General features: G+C 35.3%; 3 protein-coding genes across 3 annotated transcripts; 1 reads left to right on the top strand and 2 right to left on the bottom strand.

Annotated features, from left to right (window-relative positions):
* Positions 1-1,823: 1,823 nt before the first annotated feature.
* tmem53 (transmembrane protein 53) lies at positions 1,824-4,518 on the bottom strand. The gene is made up of 3 exons (XM_087810994.1): positions 4,146-4,518; positions 3,954-4,057; positions 1,824-2,977 (listed from the first exon to the last, which is right to left on the bottom strand). The coding sequence occupies exons 1-3, from the start codon at positions 4,198-4,200 to the stop codon at positions 2,276-2,278; spliced, it is 861 nt and encodes a 286-aa protein (XP_087667120.1). The 5' UTR covers positions 4,201-4,518; the 3' UTR covers positions 1,824-2,275.
* A 279-nt stretch (positions 4,519-4,797) lies between these two features.
* On the bottom strand, positions 4,798-9,655 carry toe1 (target of EGR1, exonuclease). Its single transcript, XM_087810821.1, has 8 exons — positions 9,384-9,655; positions 9,033-9,073; positions 8,824-8,917; positions 7,470-7,628; positions 7,218-7,331; positions 6,863-7,011; positions 6,590-6,752; positions 4,798-5,655 (listed from the first exon to the last, which is right to left on the bottom strand). Exons 1-8 carry the CDS (start codon positions 9,495-9,497, stop codon positions 5,002-5,004), a joined length of 1,488 nt encoding a protein of 495 aa, XP_087666947.1. The 5' UTR covers positions 9,498-9,655; the 3' UTR covers positions 4,798-5,001.
* A 308-nt stretch (positions 9,656-9,963) lies between these two features.
* Positions 9,964-15,908, top strand: LOC148063135 (uncharacterized). The gene is made up of 4 exons (XM_087811633.1): positions 9,964-10,265; positions 10,416-10,575; positions 13,163-13,338; positions 13,818-15,908. The coding sequence occupies exons 1-4, from the start codon at positions 10,116-10,118 to the stop codon at positions 14,199-14,201; spliced, it is 870 nt and encodes a 289-aa protein (XP_087667759.1). The 5' UTR covers positions 9,964-10,115; the 3' UTR covers positions 14,202-15,908.
* The last annotated feature ends 3,601 nt before the right edge of the window (positions 15,909-19,509 follow it).

Raw genomic sequence — 19,509 nt, 5'->3', positions numbered from 1 at the left:
TTTAAGCTTCAATAATTGAATTTGAAGCCACTTGAGAACAAGTAGCCTTTGTGCCAAATATGACATATGATTAATGGGTTCTAATCAGACATATTTTGTTTTTCTATTTCAAAATAATAAATAATTTAATTTAGATTTAAGAATTAAAGAATTGCTGACAGAACAAAATAGATAACAAATCTTTATCACTTGACAAGCTTTGCCATCCAACCATCCATCTGCTCAACCCTCTTGTTTTGCCTTTGGATCTGTGAACATGAGCAGTACTTGTCTTGCAGAAGCTTCCAACTGGAGGCATTCCATGACTGTCTGCTATAGCACTTCCTGGAGGCGTTTTGCCTAAATAATCTAAAATGAAGGTGCATCACTGTATAACTATACAAAAAAGTAGGGACATTTAATCATTTTAAGTTATTAAAAACCTAAAAGCATTTATTGAGGTTAAAAAAGATATCATTCAAACAATTCAGACACTTTACATTTTCTGTTAATTATTAATGGTCATAATACTTAGTGGAGTTGGATCATTTCCACACCCAACATCTCTTTATTGTGTCTGAATTTATCGTATAATCAATTTGCAGTAACTTTTATAGTCGCTCTCTTAAGAGAAGCTTAAGAACCATCCAGTATAGTGGTACTAAATTATTTAGTGATATTATATCATCATTCTCTAAATTGGATTCAATTTTATGTGGAATGTCAATATTGGTCACCCTTCTTGTGTGTGTGTATTAAATGGGTTTTTTTGCTAAGATGACTAGACTAGACTAGAATAGGTAAGACTCCTTTTTAAAAAATATATGAATGTATGAAATATATAAAACATGCATTAGGTTTACCAGAATGTAAAGAACTACAGTTAAGCAAAGATAATTTTCATGCATAAAAATGTTAAATAAATAAAAACATACTCAAGGTTATTGAAAAGTTTTATTTCTGTTGACCTGAAGCTCACCCAGACAAAAGTGCAGACTCTGTAAATTTCCATTTCCCTTGTGAAACTCACAAAATGTTCCTTTCTTGACAAACAGTCAGAACCAGTTCAATCTTGATATGATGAAACCTGGCAGGATTTGGTTAGAGCATCATGAACCTCAGCGCCCTTTTGGTTTACTGGCAGCCCTTGGTCATCTTCACCCTTTGCCTCACAACTCAATGAGTGTGAACTCTCCTCCAAGAGACGAAGCACTTGGTGAGACTCAGGTCAACAGCGCTGTTTTTTTTTTTGACTCAGGCTAATTTTTACCATTTGACCCTTCGGACAGTGGAACACAACAAGGTGCAGAAATCAGTACTGTATTCTAGGTATTCCTACCTTACGCATGGCTTTGACTGGATTTATAATTACAATATTCAAATTTGATTGTTTAAGCTTTTTCATTACTAGGTTAACAGTTAAAAAAAAACATAATAAATGTGTATACAAAAAAAAAACATATTTATTCTACGAGTAGAAAGATAGATACAACTTTATTGATCTCTCTGAAGGTCTCCTTCAGGAAATTGTTCAATTAGTATCAACATTACTTTCATGTGAGGGTTCCTGCATGGCTGTTTTCTGCTGTAATCCACTAAATTCTGGTGACTAACATATTCAGGTATAATACTTATGGAAACAACTTGGATGAGTTTTTCTCTTAAGATAAGTTTTACTGAGTGAGTAAAATAATACATATATTGCAGTTATTACAGAAAAGGACATGTGTGAAATAGATTATGTCGGTCTTAAACTGATTAAAGTCACTTTGCAGAAATCCTAAAATACAAATTTATAGTGCTCGAACATTACAAAAGAAAAAACACCAAAGGTAGACCAAAAATATTAGGCATTTTGATTTATTAAAGGCACATCAGTAGTAGAGAACAAAACAGTTCTGCTAAATATCCATTGCTCACCACCATTGACCAGAACAATCTCTTGCCACGTTTTCTTCTTCAATATGGAGTTCATCCAGACTTAACCTCTGCTGTTGGAGAGTATCAGAATCAACATTTATCTGATCTTGAACCACATTCAAGTAGTTATTTGATGCCAGATGTATTTCCTCATGAATTTCTAAGCAGCATTAAATAGGAGATACATTAATTTAATTTTCCAATGTTGTCTTAAACGTGAGTGGTTTGAAACATGGTTCGCAGAAAGAGTCGTTGATCGTCCTAACGTCATGACATTACAGCCATGGATAGAGTGCTCTCTGCTTGAAGAACACCGCCACCATGTGGACTATCGCGGATCCTCCTTGTGTTGCATAAAAGAAAACGCTTTTTTTAATCATTGTTTTTCAATTCGGAGTCTGCTTTTTCCTTGTGTCCTCTCTTTGTTTTTCATGCATGTAATCAGGAATTTTAAACACAAGTTAGTGTACTGCTCAGAGAAATCTCTTAAGTGATTGACATGGGAACTGGTGAGAAAATCATAACCGTCTACTGCGACACCCTTGCTTTTCATAGTCTCCATGAAAAGTTTAATACTTCTGTGCCGGATAACCTGGTCAGCTTGGGAGAAAAGGTAAAAATGTGGCCAAGCAGGGGGTGTCTCCTGCATGGCATCGTAGTGGTTCCGATGGACATACTTGGTCAGCGGGTACAATACAACTCGCAACAAGAAAATTGTCACTGCAAACAGTGACAGAAGCACAACTGTAAGGGCTGTGTGAATTTTAGGTCCCAAAGTAACTTTAAGTGCGCGTACTGCTCCGAGGACATTCCCACTATCCGGTGCGCTGTCAACTACTGTTCCGATGACACTCAGATTTTCGAACTGGTGTTGACTGTGCAGCAGCTCCACAATGTAGCGGTACAGCATGAAGCCCCCGTTGCTGAAGACATGAAAGAAGATAGGACTGCTCTCCACCTCATAATCAAAAAGGACCTCAAGCAGCTTAAGAGCAGTGGTTCTCAGCTCCTTGTAGCCAAAAGGCTCCAAAATGAACACACTTCTCAAAGGAGCTGTGTAGCAGATTGTGACACAACCCTGTATGTAAAAAAAGGGAAAGAAAAAAAACATTAATACCTGAAATTCAATATTATTAAAAGGATATACTGTAACATTTTTTTTAATATTATCTGATAATCACAGCATCATATAATGTCGATTTTTCAATGAACAGGAAAAAGTGGGACAACTCACCATAATTATAGTTCATCAACTATTAAAAGAAAGTATAACAAAAACTTAAATAAAGTAATGTATATGATGGTAAAAAATATTACTATTTTCATACAAAAGAATATTATGATTAAAGATGTATTCAAATCAACAATGTCCAAAAAGTACTTAAGTATATTTACAAAATGAGTTCCAAGTTCAAATGTGTGATTTTTGATGTTAGGAAATTTTAATTTAATTATAGTGATGTCAAAAGGGTTTAAACTCTCTTAACTTGTGATGTCAATGGATTAAAATAATTACCATGTTATCAAACAATGCAGAAAAGCATTAAACATTGTAGGGTGAGATCATTTGGATTTTTGAAGAACCTCAAGGTAGACAGAAATATCTCGTATTTAAATTGTCATGTCAAAATTCGATTTCCTTTTCCTCCTCTACTTTTCTTTGTTATATTTAGATTAAATACGGTTCTGTAACAATAGACGGAAACCAAAGCGTTGTCATCGGCTATCTTAGCTGTACAATTAATTTTACCCAATTTGCTATACGTTAACCTCTTTATTGTTATTGAATTTTGATGTTTTTACTAACAGGTCGTCATTCAATGACTACAAGTATTTTTTTTTAATTTTAATAATTTTTAGATATTGCATAAAGAAATTAAAGCTGTTTTTAAGAATGCACATACTATCTTACTTTGATATGTTCGTGAAAAAAAAACAAATTGATTAACTGTCGGTATTCATGTATATATCAGGCAAATATGATACATTTCAAGTATATTTTTCAATGTGGTAGATGTTTTTAATGATGTGAAATCTGAGCGTTAATGTTTCACCTGCTTGTTGTAGATGGCACTGTACTTGGAAAGGTGTTTGTCTTTGCAGCCAGCCCATCCCAAAAGAATAACAACTGGCTCCTTTGTCCCCTTCCAGCGTGACTCTGCAACAGGAATAATTCCACTCATTCATCTCTTCTTTGTGTTGAACGCCTGCTGTGCGATCTGAATAGAGTATAAGGTGATGCTCACCGGACATAGCTGCCTCTGGAAACACGATGTTGTATTCCATTCCATCCGCTGCCATATCACTATCAGAACAGTGGCGATCCTTTCAGTAGAATTCGCTTCAAATGTAAAAAATAACCGAATTGAAGCGAAAAAAAAGCTTGCAACACACAAGACAGGTCAGCTGGAGCGGATGGACAGATACAGTTCCTCTTCCGGGGGGAGGTTGCAACTTCTCCGGATTTTTTTCAGAAACAATATGTCAGCAACGACTTTACTCAGAATGACAACTATTTCTGCATAATTAACGAACAATGACAGACATTATTACCAACTATACGAGACACGAGTATCTAAATAAGGTGTGAAAGAAAAAAAGGAAGTTCTCAATGATAACGAAGACAACCGTCAGCTGAAGGAAACATTTCCGGTGGAAAATTACATTTTTCAAAATAATGTATACGAGTTTATTTACTCATTCTACACGCGTTGTGACTGAACGGCCTCTGTGCTCCGAGTGATTTGGTGGTACAATAGAACGTTTTCCTATCATGTAATCCATCTCGTTTGTTATAATAAAGTAGGGAGTTCATTGGAGGCTTTTATTTTTTAAATCTCCATTAAGGTGTCTCCAAAGCGTATTGAAAAATAAACGAAAGTGAAAGCAAAGAATATATGGAATTTCTAAAGAAACTTTATTTTGATAACGTGTGAAATTATTAATATTTCAGCGCTCAATGACAAAGTAAAACATTTATTTTGTATCAAGAAAATAAATCAAGCTTTATGTCAACATTGTACAAATACTGTAGATACAAAGGAAATAATCATTATGTGATTGCAACATTTGTTTTTCATTTCTACCCGTTAGAGGACATGTTTATTTTTGGTTCCAGACCATTTTCATCTTTTCCACGTGGGCCTTTGATGACTTTGCAAAGGTACTTTTCACAATATGCAGGGGGGCAGCCTTACCACTGAGGTACACTTTGTTGAGAAATAAAGGAGCTAATGCCCCCTTACTCTCTTCATCCTGCTTCTCAATTTGAGTGCAGGAGAATGCAAATATGTATCCTGTCATAAATGCATCAAAACCAGCCCTGTGTGTTCCTCCATCAACCTTCTTCTCTGTTTTAGTTGATTTGTCAGGAAGTTGATCCAGCTTTGATTTTGTCATTGTGTTTCCAACTTCACTGACATTCTTAGCCGGACCGACAGCAGACGTGTCTGAATCTTTCAGCACATTTTCCAGATGATTTCCTTTTGTGTTTCCATCTCCATTTAGGGTGCCACCTTCTTCCTTCCCTTCACTTACATTGTCATTGATGTGTTCCGTTTGTTCTGCACACACTTCCATGCAGGCGACTTTGCACTGAGCTGACCCATCCTGAGCTCCGTTACCTGAATGTTTCTTATCATTCCCTCTCTTTCTCTTCTTTCTCTTATCTTGCTTGGTGTTCTCATCCTTGAGAACAATTAGGTCAGTGTCATGGGAAAGAGGACACTTGCTTCCCTTTGGACACCAGCCAAAACCCTGCAAGTCAAACAAAAGAGCATATAATAATGCAATATTTTTTAAACAAATGCGCTTCTACATTTGTCACACAAATTATATTACAGTCAATATTATATGTCAAAAGAATTAAATTAATTTAAAACATTATAACATGATAGATATAAGAGGTGTACAAATTGATAAGAATAAATTATTAATTTAAAAGAAGGGACATGAGATAACTCTGTTGGGATTTTGCACTTTAAATACAACTTAATTCTATTAATGTATTAAAAGTTTAGCAATATATTTTGCTATGACTTTACTCTCACAAGACATCCCATTCATAACTTTTGTGAGAAACCGAGGCTCTCCCAGTAAAACAGGAGAAATTGTCTCTAATCATTTCCTGGGTCTGTCCCATGAAATGACCTCAACAATGTTGGGAGGCAGTGCTACTACTTTGACTAAGCTCCTATTCATTTCTCAACAGTTTAGAAACCCTGCGGAGAAAACTGACTTTGGCAACCCAAACTCGGATAAACAGTAGAAGATTGGTGGATATGGTTATCGAACCATTGTGTAATGCCACTAATACACCACTAAGTATGTCTCCGTTTATTAGAAAAATTATATTAGAATGGAGCAGAGGTAGAGACCAGCAGTGAGACACCAGTGTGAAAATCACTACAACCTCAAGAAATCCATTTTTCAGAATTGCACAAAGTTACTTTGAAATGGTTTAAGTTCTAACCAAGGCAGTTCTTAATGACAGTAGTTATTGTTAAGTTTTATGCATAGAATAACAAACTTTTAATTAACAGCCATGTTGCTTCAAAAAATGGACTTACAGTTCTACCAATAACTCTAAAAAGAAACAAAGGACAATAGAAAGTTGAATGAGGTCAAACAGCAACAAAGACACATTTTGGTATTCAAATAAATCAAAAAAATCCTTAATTAAAGTACTCACAGAGAAACGCTCACAGACATCAGTCTTGTCCTCAGTGGAGACTACAGCTGGACAAGTCCTGTAGTCCACATAGGTGGACATGTTGCCAATGTATTGACAAAACTCAATATGCAGTTGGTGCGCAGGCTTTTCAGAAGCTGCAGCACGGCTGTTATCAAGTTTACTGGTGGAAACCATAGGAGAAACAGTTAAACATGACTTTTATTTTCTTTTGCCTTTGAAGATAACGTATAGGCAAAGTAATATGTTAATGAGACAGGAGGTGATACACACCATTTCTTGTAGGCGTACTCCAGGTAAGAAGCAGTTAGTCGTAGCTCAAATTCAGAGACATATTTAGTATCATAAATGCCAGCAGGAAACATGTCAGAAAGGTCGGCTGTGAATGTCACCAACCGCTCTGGCAGATGCGAGTAGAAATTCTAGAAGGAAGGACATGCTTGCTTTGAATACATTTTTATACATGATTTTAATAAATCATTTAGTTTTACTTGAAGACAATATAAATACAAGTTTGCTGCATCATTTTTGTTAATTACACTGAGTGCACAAGGTGGTTGCATCACTGATGAGTCATTCCGGAGCATTTAAAAGACATGTCTCACACACGCCATTATCCTACTAATACCTGATATAGAAAGGCAATGTCAATAAGCCCATTGTGAAGCACCAGGGGCTTTCCAGCGCGAAGCAGTTCAGTAAATAATGCACGAATATGAACACCACGGCCATCAGCTCCACCCTATAAAGGAAGAAAAGACAACAATTGATTAATTAGTTGAAAATACATGTATTCCCATTGGGGAAATCAGATGGGTATCTAGATATGTTGTTATGTAGTTAAACTCTCCATAAGTCCTGTCACTACATCGCCATTTACCTTATCGTTGCCTTTGAAGTAAGGTATTCCATAGGCGTATTGCTTATTGAAGTCAAATCCGTGTTGGACTAGGAACTGCACTGCTTGGGGTTCGATGATGTATTCCTCGGAACACAACAGAGTGAGGTTGTAAACCTGGACCAAGTAGGTGTCTGGAGACTAGAGCAGCAATATTTTGAAAAGGAAGTTAATACTTTTGCACATTGAAGATATACATGTAGTCACGTAATAGTTCAGTTTCTGAGCGAGAATCATATATTAAAGCATTAGTAATAAGGTGTCAACGTCTACATGTGTTAACTGTTATATGGATATCCAATCAAAAATTATTTGAAGAAGCATTAAAAGTGTACTCAATTTCGTCCTCCCCTTCTATGCGTTCATTATCATAAAGATTGACATACCTGTAAATGACACACAGCTGCCATTGCCAATGAAGAGTGTTATTTTACCATGCGATGTGCAACTCACCAACGACTCACAAAAGTGTATTCACACATTTATTGTAATAATACAGGGTCTAAAATGCTCAGAAATAACATAAATATATATAGTGCGTATAGTAGCATTACTTCGCGAAGGACCATAGTCAGAACCTCAAGACGTGTTACTACGAGTACAGTTTGATCGATAATGACATCCAGAATTAATAAATAAAGCTAACAAGGTGGACTGCTCTTTTTTAGAGAAAACTCAATTTAAAGGGCCACCAATGTGTTGATTTAGGTGTCTCTTAAATTGATCTTGGACCTCTATCGTACTTATCAGTATGTGTCTGTTTTCACAAAACTCCATTAATTGAAATATTTACATTATAAAATGTGCATAAGCCTTTAAACTTGGTAATCCCAACCACACCCACTGTGCTGTGATTGATCTAGTATTGAGGTTTGACACCACCATTTATTCCACGCGGGACGTGATTACAGCTGGCTAAAGGTGGGGGGTATTTTTGCCGAGATTTCAGACAATTAGGAACTTTAAAAGGTAATTACTTCAAAACAGAGCCTCATCATTAAGGGACTTTCTGCACCTTGGAGAGAAAGACCTCAACATTTGATAACACGAGAATAAGCTATAGAAAAACAGAACCAAGCCCAAGTCAACCATTATGCAGCTCCTTTGTCAGCTATAATTTAGTATCTATTAAAAGTAGGTCTATTAGAATACATATTTTTTGTCAACTGATAGAAGAACTGGAAGGGATAAGGTATAATAAGTTTGAACTCCAGGTGAGATTTGCCTCCAATTCATTTCTACGTGATATAGTGTTAGGACATGCAGAAATTGTCAAGTTAATACTAAATTATACACATACATACGAGTAAGAGGATGAGAGCAAAAAGTACTTCACCTTGTCAAGTTTCTTGTAGCAAGCAATTCCCAATGAGAGGATCGAACGTGTGCGAGCTGCATGGCATATTGCTTTATACCTATCCTCTATAGATCTGTAACACATTAATAATATACATATTAAATATTAATTTTATATAACAGTGACTGACATATGGTTTCATTTTTGCATATGATCTTATAACTGTCAGTTGTAGTACTTTGACTTACTCTGCTAGCAATGACCTCCGATTCCCAAGACCACTCAGCTCCTGAAATATCACAAGGACACACTTATTAATCAGCTTTACAAAGTTTTATTGTAAAATAAATTGTCTGGTCATCATTGAATGTCATAACCAACGAGTCCAGTAAACCTTGTTACAAATATGAATGGGGTTGAATAATCATACGCAGTAGAATATAAAGTTAATAATGAAGTAAAATGAAAAGTGTAGTTTAACGCTGACAGAGTGAAATAAACAGGGAATTTTCGGGTCTTATAAACTAGAGTAAAATCCATGCGTTAGTCCACAAATAAACCCCAATATAATACGACTTTATTTGGTTAGTTTGACATACCGTATCAACAGCAACGAAGGATGAAGTTTTAATTGCAATTACAACTGCGGGCCATAATTCTTTAAAATTATCGTTTTGAACGTCAATCACAGGAACAACTAGTGAAGATGTCATGCTGAATAAGATTCGGTTGCTTAGAATACTAAACTACTCAATCGAATAGTGGTTGCTTTGTTTTCTAAATGTTGGAAAAGCGAACAAAAACACTGACTACAAACGTTATTTCATTACTTTCCAATGTTGTTCACGCTAACCATCTCGACGCCCTGCATAAAAATTAAAAACAGTATTAACATTTGACTCTACGCGTGTGCACGGGGTCCTCCGACACGTTGGTCGAGAAGCTACTGCCTGTTAAAAAAAACGATGACAAATGCATTTTTGTACATATTTATTAGCCATACCATCTTTTTATTTCATTTAAAAGATGAAAATATAACCCATTTATATAATAGTATTGACAAGTGCCCCAGATTAATGTTTCTAACACACCTTTACAAACAGGCATTCTTCGTGGACTTCTATCGATCTTACGTCATCTTTGCACCCACCGGACACGCGTTCTCCATTTTGGCTCAAACAGTCAGAAGCATTTATTAACAATACAATTTTTATTCCTTATTCAGGTTTGTGGTGAGGATCGAAGCTACGTGTGAACCTGTTTTTTTTTATTATTATGTGTTTATAAATAATTATAGCTACGTATTGCGTGCTGTATTTTAACTGTGCGTAATGGGAGGTTGTTCTGCTCCAAACTGTTCGAACTCGACCAGCATTGGGAAACAGCTCTTCAGATTTCCCAAAGACCCTTTTCGAAAAAAGAAATGGGTGATAAATTGCCAGCGCGATTTTGAGCCAACTCCTCATTCCAGGCTGTGTCAAGTAAGTTTTGAAAAGGCACCTCAGTAACGATGAATTATTATATGTATCTTATGTCTTGGGCAGGCGTTTTTTTAAACCGTTTAAACAAATGTTCCCCAATATTATTTTTTTTTCTAATTTCTTGCACTTTGTTTGTGAATTTCCATCCAGGATCACTTTGAGCTGAGTCAGTTTGAGGAGATAGCAAGATCTCCAGCTGGTGGAAAGAAGCTGAAACCCAATGCTATTCCAACTTTGTTCAATCTTGGAGACCCACCATTTCTTCTAATTACTTCTCCACACGTTGTCCTGCCATCTAAACCTGAATCAGGTAATTTGTCAGTCATTCATTCTTCTTCTGCCCCTTATTCCCTTATTGTGGTTGGGGCGGCTTGGACCCTATCTCAGCTTCATTGGGTGAGAGGCAACGGACTTCCTATAATTTCTAATAAATGAAGTGTTTTACTTTCTCTAAATTATTTATATTTATTTAAGTTAAACAGACTGATGGGAGAAGTACAAATGTCTGTGTATGAATACCTATGGAATATTCATCAATTCATTCATTCATTTGCTTTATCCCGTACCGGGGTCGCAGGGAGTATCCCAGTATCATAGGGCTTGAGGCAGGGGACACCTTGGACAGGACGCCAGTCTGTTGCAGGGCACACAAAGACAGACAAACATTCACACACACTCTCATACCTATGGATAATTTCCCAAAGTTCTCAATGAACCTCTGTATGTTTTTGGACTGTGGGAGGAAACCAGAGTGTCCGGAATAAACCCACGCAACACGGGGAGAACATACAAACTCCACACAGAAAGGTCACAAGTTGGCTCGTATGTGAACCAGCAACCTTCTTGCTGTAAGGCGACCGCGCCAACCACTGCACCACCGTGCGCCCCCGTACCTGTACATGGAATATTTGAATTAGATGGGAAAGAGCTTTCATTTTGAAAGTATGTCATGAATGCTTTTAAATGTTATTTAAAAATTAATATACAGGTGAAACTGAAACAAATTAACATATCATGCAAAGGTTCGTTCATTTCAAGGCGAAACTAATGTATGACTTAGGTCCATAACATGCAACTGAAGCTATTTCAAACCTTCGTTTTATATCATTTAGATGAATGTGGTTTACAATTTATGAAAACCTCAAATTGAAAATCTCAAAATCACTGTTATCACATTATCTGATGGTTCTTTAACCAGGTTTTGGTACTTTTGGAAGTGTAGGCAGATGCTATATTCTGTTGGAAAATGAAGTCAGCATCTCCATAACAATGGTCTGTTGAAAGAACCATGAAGTGTTCTAAAATCCCCTGATAGAAAGCTGATCCTGAAAGAAACTGGCAGCCAGTGAAGAGTTTTAAGGATCGAAAAAATGCAAGTTCTTCTACTAGAGCCGGTCAGAATTCTTGCTGCAGAATAAACTCTTCCTCTCTCTGCCATGTCTCTGAAAGACACAATTAATCCAAATTTTCAAAAAGAGATAATTCGGAGGAAAGGCACGTCTTCTCTTGACTTGTACACCAGAATGAGAGCTTTTCTTTCTTGATTTCTTGTGGAACTTGCCTGGTATCTGACAGAGCAGCCGATATTCCGGAGAGTCCCCGTCGATGAGAAACTGAGGAAGGGACGCTCGATCCTAACTATCCCGTGTGTAAAAGTCCTCCATTGACTTTCTGATGCTGAACAGAATCATGATCATAGATCCATGAGGCTTGAGGCATATCCTTAGAGAAATGAGCATAATATCAGCATAAATAGTTTTTAAAACAACTTTTTTAACACTCAATAGCAGGAGCCCACTTGAGGAGCCGCTGATCACAGGCCACACCGGAAGCGGATGAGGAGCATCAGGGATATGTGAGTTCTTCTACTAGAGCAGGTCGCTGCAGAGTTTTGTATTACCTGTAGGCAAGACAGCTTCTTCTTGTTTAGACGTATAATCTAAACTGTTACAATAGTCTAAAGGAGAAGACACAAATGCATGGATTATAACCTCCAGATCATGTTGTGACATAATTTTCCTAAATTTAGAGATTTTCCTCAGTTGAAGGAAACAGTTTCTGGTCAGTTTTCTGCAGTGTTGTTCTAGAAAGTATGTGGTGACGTTTGAGGCCTTGAGAACCGGCATACCACGTGACTGGTTGGAGCTGCGCTCGAGGCTTCCAGCTTAATGTGACATGAAATGCAATGATCTCCCCTCACATCTATTAGATTTGGCCCATTATTTTGCTAGACTTCTTAGCGACCCACAATATATAGCCATGGAGCCTGCAATAAAGAGTCAGCATTTTGAGCTGATCCTACGGAGCCCCAGACATGACATGGTTAAAAAAAATGGATTCTGGTCATGCAATGATTTTGATCCTGAAATGTATTAGTAATAGTTTAACCTTAATCTTCCATCAGCCAGTATGGCTCGTGGATAAACTTCACAGATCCCAAACAAAGTTTGCGGGATTGAACCCTGGGCATGGATTTTGCAATTACCTTTTGAGGCTTTCCCTCCTTGTGGAGGGTGTCAATTATGGTTTTCTGCACCACTGTCGGGTCAACTCTCTTCCCAATGATTGTGAATTCTACTGAACCAGACTGAGAAACCATTTAAAGACTCAGGAACTCTTCCCAGGTGTTTTGGATTAATTAGCTGATGAGCGTGTGACACTTTGAGCCTAAAGTATTGAACCATTTTCTAATATTCTTTCTATATTTTCTGAGATTTGGAATTTGAAGTTATCAAAAACTGTATGCCATGATCATCAAGATTATAATGAATAAAGCCTTGACATATCTCACTTTGCTTTTACTGAGTTTATATAACATGTTAGTTTGACATTTGAAGTTGAATTGCCGCATTATAATTTAATTTGAGTTGATGTGTTGTTGTTTTTTTTGTACGTAGTTGAAAAGGATCTTAATGTTGGGGACCATGGATATGCCAGACGGAATCCGCTTCATGGCTTTGAAGAAGAAGAAATAGAAGGTGCAGCTGAAGACCAACAGCACTGCACACAGTGCCAGCTGCTGAGGAAACGACTAGAAAAAGAGATGCAGCAAACGGCTCGCCTACAAAAAGAGGTGGGATGTCTTTCAATTACATCCCAATAAGATAACACCAGTAATTTCTATTCTTGAGTTTACTCAGTAAAATGGGATTCTTCATTTTGACTTTGTAAATTTGTAAGAAAAGACAAACTTCCAGCTTTGAAAGAAAGTTTTTATTTACTTTCTATACCAGTTCATTATGTTTTTCTGACTTTCTGACAAAGTTATAGATTGTATAAGAAGCATGTCCTTTTTGGTTATAAGATGGTTTTAATATTCCCTACAGTGATGTGTGTGTGTTTTTAATTTACTCTTATTATTATTATTATATTGTTGTTGTTGTTGTTTTTTTTAAATGTCTTGGTTTCTTTTTAGCTCTATTTTCTCAGCACATTTTGACCAGAAAGTTAGTTTTTTTAGCGATCTAATATTTAAAATGTAAACTCTTTATTATTTAAGGCTTGCCAGGTTATGTGTATGTTTTTAAAACTTTCCTTTGTTTTGTCTGTCAGGCAGAAGAGATGAAGAAACGCCTATTTCGCCTTGATCGCATAGAAAAAGGACTCCAAAACTTTTTGTACGATGACCAGATCCGGGCTTTATCCCTTACTAAACGATCTAGACGTGCTGTTTGGTGTCCAGAGACAATTATAAAGGCCAGAAAGATTCGCTGCGCCGTTGGCACCAAAGGCTATGAGTATTTGAGAGAAGTAGGGTACCCATTACCTTCATACAGGACGCTATGTAATCGCCTGGAAACTAAGATCATGATGACGACTAACATGAGCTGTGAGGAGCTGGCTGAGCTCAGTCTAGGCCTGATGGCCACCTGTGACAGTCCAACAAGAGGTGTTGAAGAGAATGACGATGACGACCTAATCAGGGTTTTGTCTTGATTAAACAAAATGTTTGCTTTGGTTGGACCGAGGGAAGAATAGAGATCCTTAAAGCATCCTGGTGCAGTTGCAAGTGTTTGGACCATCTCTCACAATATTCTACTGTTTTATTTATAACATATTTAAATTTAAGTTGCACACAAAGGAAAATTGTTGTGGACATTGCCCTTTTGAATAAATATGTTTATTAACATGATCATTATTCTCTAGTTCTAGCTTCAAAGTTATATTTAATATGAAAGGATGGAAAAACGCAACGCTGTCATGATACGTACTTAAATATTCCTTTATTTTGTTCACATTTTAAACAATTTTTTCTTCCTTAAAAGTGTTTGCTTTTTAATTGATATACTCTTTTTCGTACAACAACTTTTTCAAATGAAGTTATCCTCTTGGCTCTATTTAAAAGCTTTTTTTTTTTTTTTACATTTCCATATAATCATACTACATTTAACTTAAAGTGATCTAATTCAATCATCATGATTCTTACATTGTTTATTATCCTGGAGGAAAAAAAAGTAAATGGTTATTTTAGCTTTCTATAAGGTGATGCTAATGTAAAACAAAAAATTCAAATATGATTTACCCATATCTGGAAATGTTATCAGTGAGAAACGGATTCTGGCTTTCTTTAATCACTATTTAAAATGAATCGTACATTATTGTATCAAAGTAAGTAAGTAAAGGTAAAATCTTGCATGTGAACAATATTTCTGTTATCGATTTATTGATTTTGAACCCCTCTCGTTTCAATAATGACACATTTCTTACGTTAAGACGTGTGCGTTGTCCATGTTGTTATCAATTAACAAACGTATTCCTAAAAGTTGCTCTTTCTTCTCATTGGTTTGATTAAATGGTTGCAAAAGCAAATTCTAATGGAAATTAAAAGACAAAGATTGTGTCTAATTATCCTTTATATTCATCCTGAAAAAACTGATAATTTAATAATAATTAATTATTAAATAATTATTAATAGCATAACAGAATTCATGTTGAACGGTAAATTAGGTTAATTCCTTTTCTTTTTTAAAAAATTGTTTTTGATCAATAAAGTTTATCTAATCTAATCGATTTGGATTCAACCATTCTGTTGGATTAAGGATTAAAGACTGCCATTACTCTGTTGCCAAGTAATGGTTATTTGGAAAGCGCCTTTCCAGACCAGGGTCACAAAGCACTTTAACAAACAGCTAAAATACATGCTTTAAAAGGCCAAGACAACATAAGACAAATACAGGAGTCCTGGAAAGGTCAGGGAAAAGCGTGTACAAATAAGAATTTCCTAAATTGTTTCAGAAGCATGAAGCAAGACTTAAGAGCCCGAGCTGGGATGTAAGGCTGGATCAGATCACTGATGTAAGAGTTAATACAAACCAATAATACAATTCTTGCTGCAAAGTTTTGTATTAAATGCAGGTGAGACCGCTCCTTGTTTAGACAGGACTAATGTAAGTTTATTAGTCTAAACAAGAAGACACAAACATGGATTATAACCTCCAGATTGTGTTTTGACATAATTTTCCTAAATTTAGAGATTTTTCTCAGTTGAAGATATTGTGTTATGTCAACTCACACTGTGACTTTAAAGTGAGGATTGTTTACATTCTGTTACTGACCAAGCAGGTATAAACATCTTCACAGATCGTGCCATTCTATCGTTCAAATATTTGCATATTGCTGTTTTCATCATAAAACAGACTTGTCGTTTTTGTTGCTGAAATAAACTTCATGTTTTGCAAAACCAATTTATGGATGTGTGGTAATAATTGAAAATGTTTTTTTTTTGTTTATCTATTTTTTTCATCAAATACACACCTAACGCTGTGTTCAACAAAAACGATTATACATCAAGTCCCCAAAGACAGACTTCCAAATTATGCTATGAATTAAATGCTATGAATTAAAACTGAAGTAATAGAATGCCAAATCATCAAAAAACATATTCACAATAACTAACTCAAATCTAATAAGTCTATTTTGAAGTAGAGATTTTGATAAAATATATATTGATATGGAGCCAGTATCCACTGCTTTGAAAAACCTCTTTAACGAGGTAAAAAGAAAGAAGCAGCCCCGTTTTCGGCGACTTGGATGTGGGCTCTTCGTGTGAGGTGTTGTTGACGTACTCCCCCGTCAACAGTGCATCATTAAGCTCGTCCTGCAACATAGGAAAGACATGAACAGCATCGCATTCTTTGGACAAATGAGAAACAATACATCTTTAAATCATGCTTTTTATTTAGAATTGACTCATACTACTTCATGCAGACAAAATTAACCCCTTCCTATTTACTACCCAAGTCAGAGAGATAGTAAAACACAGTCGTACCTTATTCTCGAGCTGTTTTCTACATGAACAATTTAAACTAATTGAATGCAATCTGGACAGAGCTCCCTTCAGCAGTGTTGATCGGCAGAACTGTGCAACAAGAATCACCAAACACGTAACAAACCTATTATCCAGCTAAGTACTGTATCTATCTAAGTCCTCCCCCTGAGGGACAAATAGAACAACCTAATTTATTTGTATTTAAAAAATGTTTTCTTGAATAACTTTATATCCAAATCTATTGTCAAATCATTTAATTAATCATAATACTCTTTGTATTAACTCTCTTAAATTAGATTAATTAATTATTAATTTAATTAAATTAAAATATATGACATTATTAGCTTAAAAAAAATATTCTAAGCTTTGTTTAATCTTTATTATTCCTCTTAGATTTGGTTTGAAAGTCTATTGCTAAAGTAAATGGATAATATCAAATATAAAAAAGTGACTGTCAAAAGTGAGCATTTCTGCATCCGTTTATTTATTCAATTTTGTTTTTTCTATATTAGCATTTCTATCGTTGGATTTCCGGACCTAAGTTTAACCAATTAATAAAAGACTAACTAAGACTTAATTTATGAATAATTAAAAAATTAAAAAATTAAAAAATTAAAAATTTAAAAAAGTAAAAATCTACTCTATAAAATATTTTTTCCGATTATAATTATAATGATTCATTCCTTTCTTTTCTTTTCTTCTCCTTTGTTAGATATAGAACTCCACTAAAATGTGTAACCTTATTTTCCATTATTAACCAATTCAATTTAATTTAATTTTAAGTGTCTTATCGTTACAACCAATTTATTATCTTTATTTTAAAGTTCCCCAAAGAACTGTTAAACTCTAGTATTTCAAATTGGTATTTATTTTAGGTTTATTCAGGTTCATTTTGTCATGTGGATGAAGAATAGTAATTTTCAATGCTTATGTAATTCAATTCCTTCAATAAATTACACTTGCTAGTCCATATTTTAATTTAGAACTCAACTTGTTTATTTTACATCAATCTCTTGCTCTAGTTCTTATTTTTTGATCAACTTAGATTAAAGGTAGATTTACCCTTAACAAAGTTAATTTAAAGATTGATATGATTCTGTAGTTTCTAAATAGATTATTTACTATTTTCTTTCCTGAAGGCATCATTTATTAATTTATTAATTTATTCTTACATTTTCCAGAGTCAATTTATTTTCCCTGCTTTATATTTTTTGTTAATGTTTATAGTTGCCTTAGAACGTTAGAAGCAGCTTTAGAAACACATTTCCATTTCTTATTGAACTTTTTCAATTAATCAATTTCAGTTTTTAATTCCAAGTTTCACTTTTCATATTGTCTATTGTATTATTGGCTGCTATTGATGTAGATAAAAGTATTCTATTTTAATTTATTTAAAAAATACATCTTCTTAAATTGATTAATGATTAATTCTGAGAAATATGTTTAATCATAACAATATGTTTTCTGTTCTTTGAAACTTCTCCACTGTTTGGACATTTTCCAGCCCATTTGATTGTCCTTTTAAATATATAACACCAATATGTACCTTCTTTTAGCATTAAGTAATGTCTTATTAGTTTTAGGGAAGTTGTATTTATCTCAAATCATGATTTCTTTTGTTTGGTAATTTACACATCTTAACTATTTCACCACATGTCCAAAGAGTAGTTTCCTAAAACTACATTTGTTCATACATATATTTAAAAGTATGCTAGTCAAGTTTTTAGCTTTACTCATGTTGGCTCATGTTTCTTGTTCACCTTCTAAGAAGGAGATCTTTTGATATATTTAAAAGTCTGCAGTGGACAGTGGCTTCTTAATTCTCCCTCACTGGAGGGCTTCTCAACACCACCTCTAACAGGATAAGAACACATCAAGATGGAGTGGTTTAGTATAGTACAGTCTAGTCTCTATAGTATAGTTTCTGGAGGTGACAAGTCAGCAGCCCTAGACAGAGTCACTTTTAATTAGTTTAAATAAAATTCTGCATCAGTTGACCACACAAGTTTTTGATTGGTTTTCTTATGGCTGCTTTCATCATAGCTCTGAGTGGAGCAATCAGAGTATGTTATTCTGGGATTAACTGTTTACTGTTACATCTTTAGATATCATGTCTCTAACAGGCTAGATTTGTCTGCTTTTTTTTTTTTTTGTCAAATCGCAAACAACTTTGCATTTCTTAATCATTTGTCTCAGGGCCCTAGCTTCTCCACCAGCAACCACAGCAAGAGCAACGTGAGGGACAGAAGTGTCAGAGAGAGCATAGAGAACACCTTGTTTGTTTGTTAGTTCAGCAGCCACACCATCAGGACCCACAAAAATGTCACTGCAGACAAGAGTCAAGTTCATGTTTGCGACCAGATCGTGCCATTTGTCTTCATAATCACGTTCATCATCATCCCAGATATAGTTCTTAGTTCAGTGTGGGGGGTCCAAAGGTGGATCATAGGAATGAAGTCTCAAAAGTCTTTTCAAGATCAGGGAAATCAGATGTTCAATCACGTTGAACCAGTACAGCTGGGACTAGAGGGGAGCTTGGCGTGGCCCTTTGTGATTTTTGTGCACATCTGTGTGTGTGTGTATTAGGGGCTTTTACTCCACTAAAAGGGTTTGAGTAAATGACCGAGCCAAGAGAGAGCTAGGCTTTTGTTCAGTTCATTTATTTCAGTTTGCTTGTTTATAGATCAAGGATTCAAACCTTTTTGGTAAAAAAAACCCCAAACATTTCTGGTCAAAAGTTTTCCTTTAAAACCGGAAAATCAGGTTTAATTTACACACTAGAACACTACCTCCTCCAACACACACAACTGTGTGAGTAACCTTTGTTGGTTTGAATAACATGATGATGGATAAATAAACAAGGAAAAATGTATCGAAGGAATGATGATCCACTTTCATAAAGTTTTAACACTCATGTTCACTTCCAACTCTCTAACAGTTAAACGTTTTTTAAACAACCAAGTAGGTGATTTAAAA

Source organism: Callionymus lyra, chromosome 16 (genome assembly GCF_982586985.1).
Source record: "Callionymus lyra chromosome 16, fCalLyr1.hap1.1, whole genome shotgun sequence".
NCBI classification, from domain to species: domain Eukaryota; kingdom Metazoa; phylum Chordata; class Actinopteri; order Syngnathiformes; family Callionymidae; genus Callionymus; species Callionymus lyra.
Note: the sequence above shows the minus strand (reverse complement) of the source record. Positions and strands in the feature narration are given on the sequence as shown.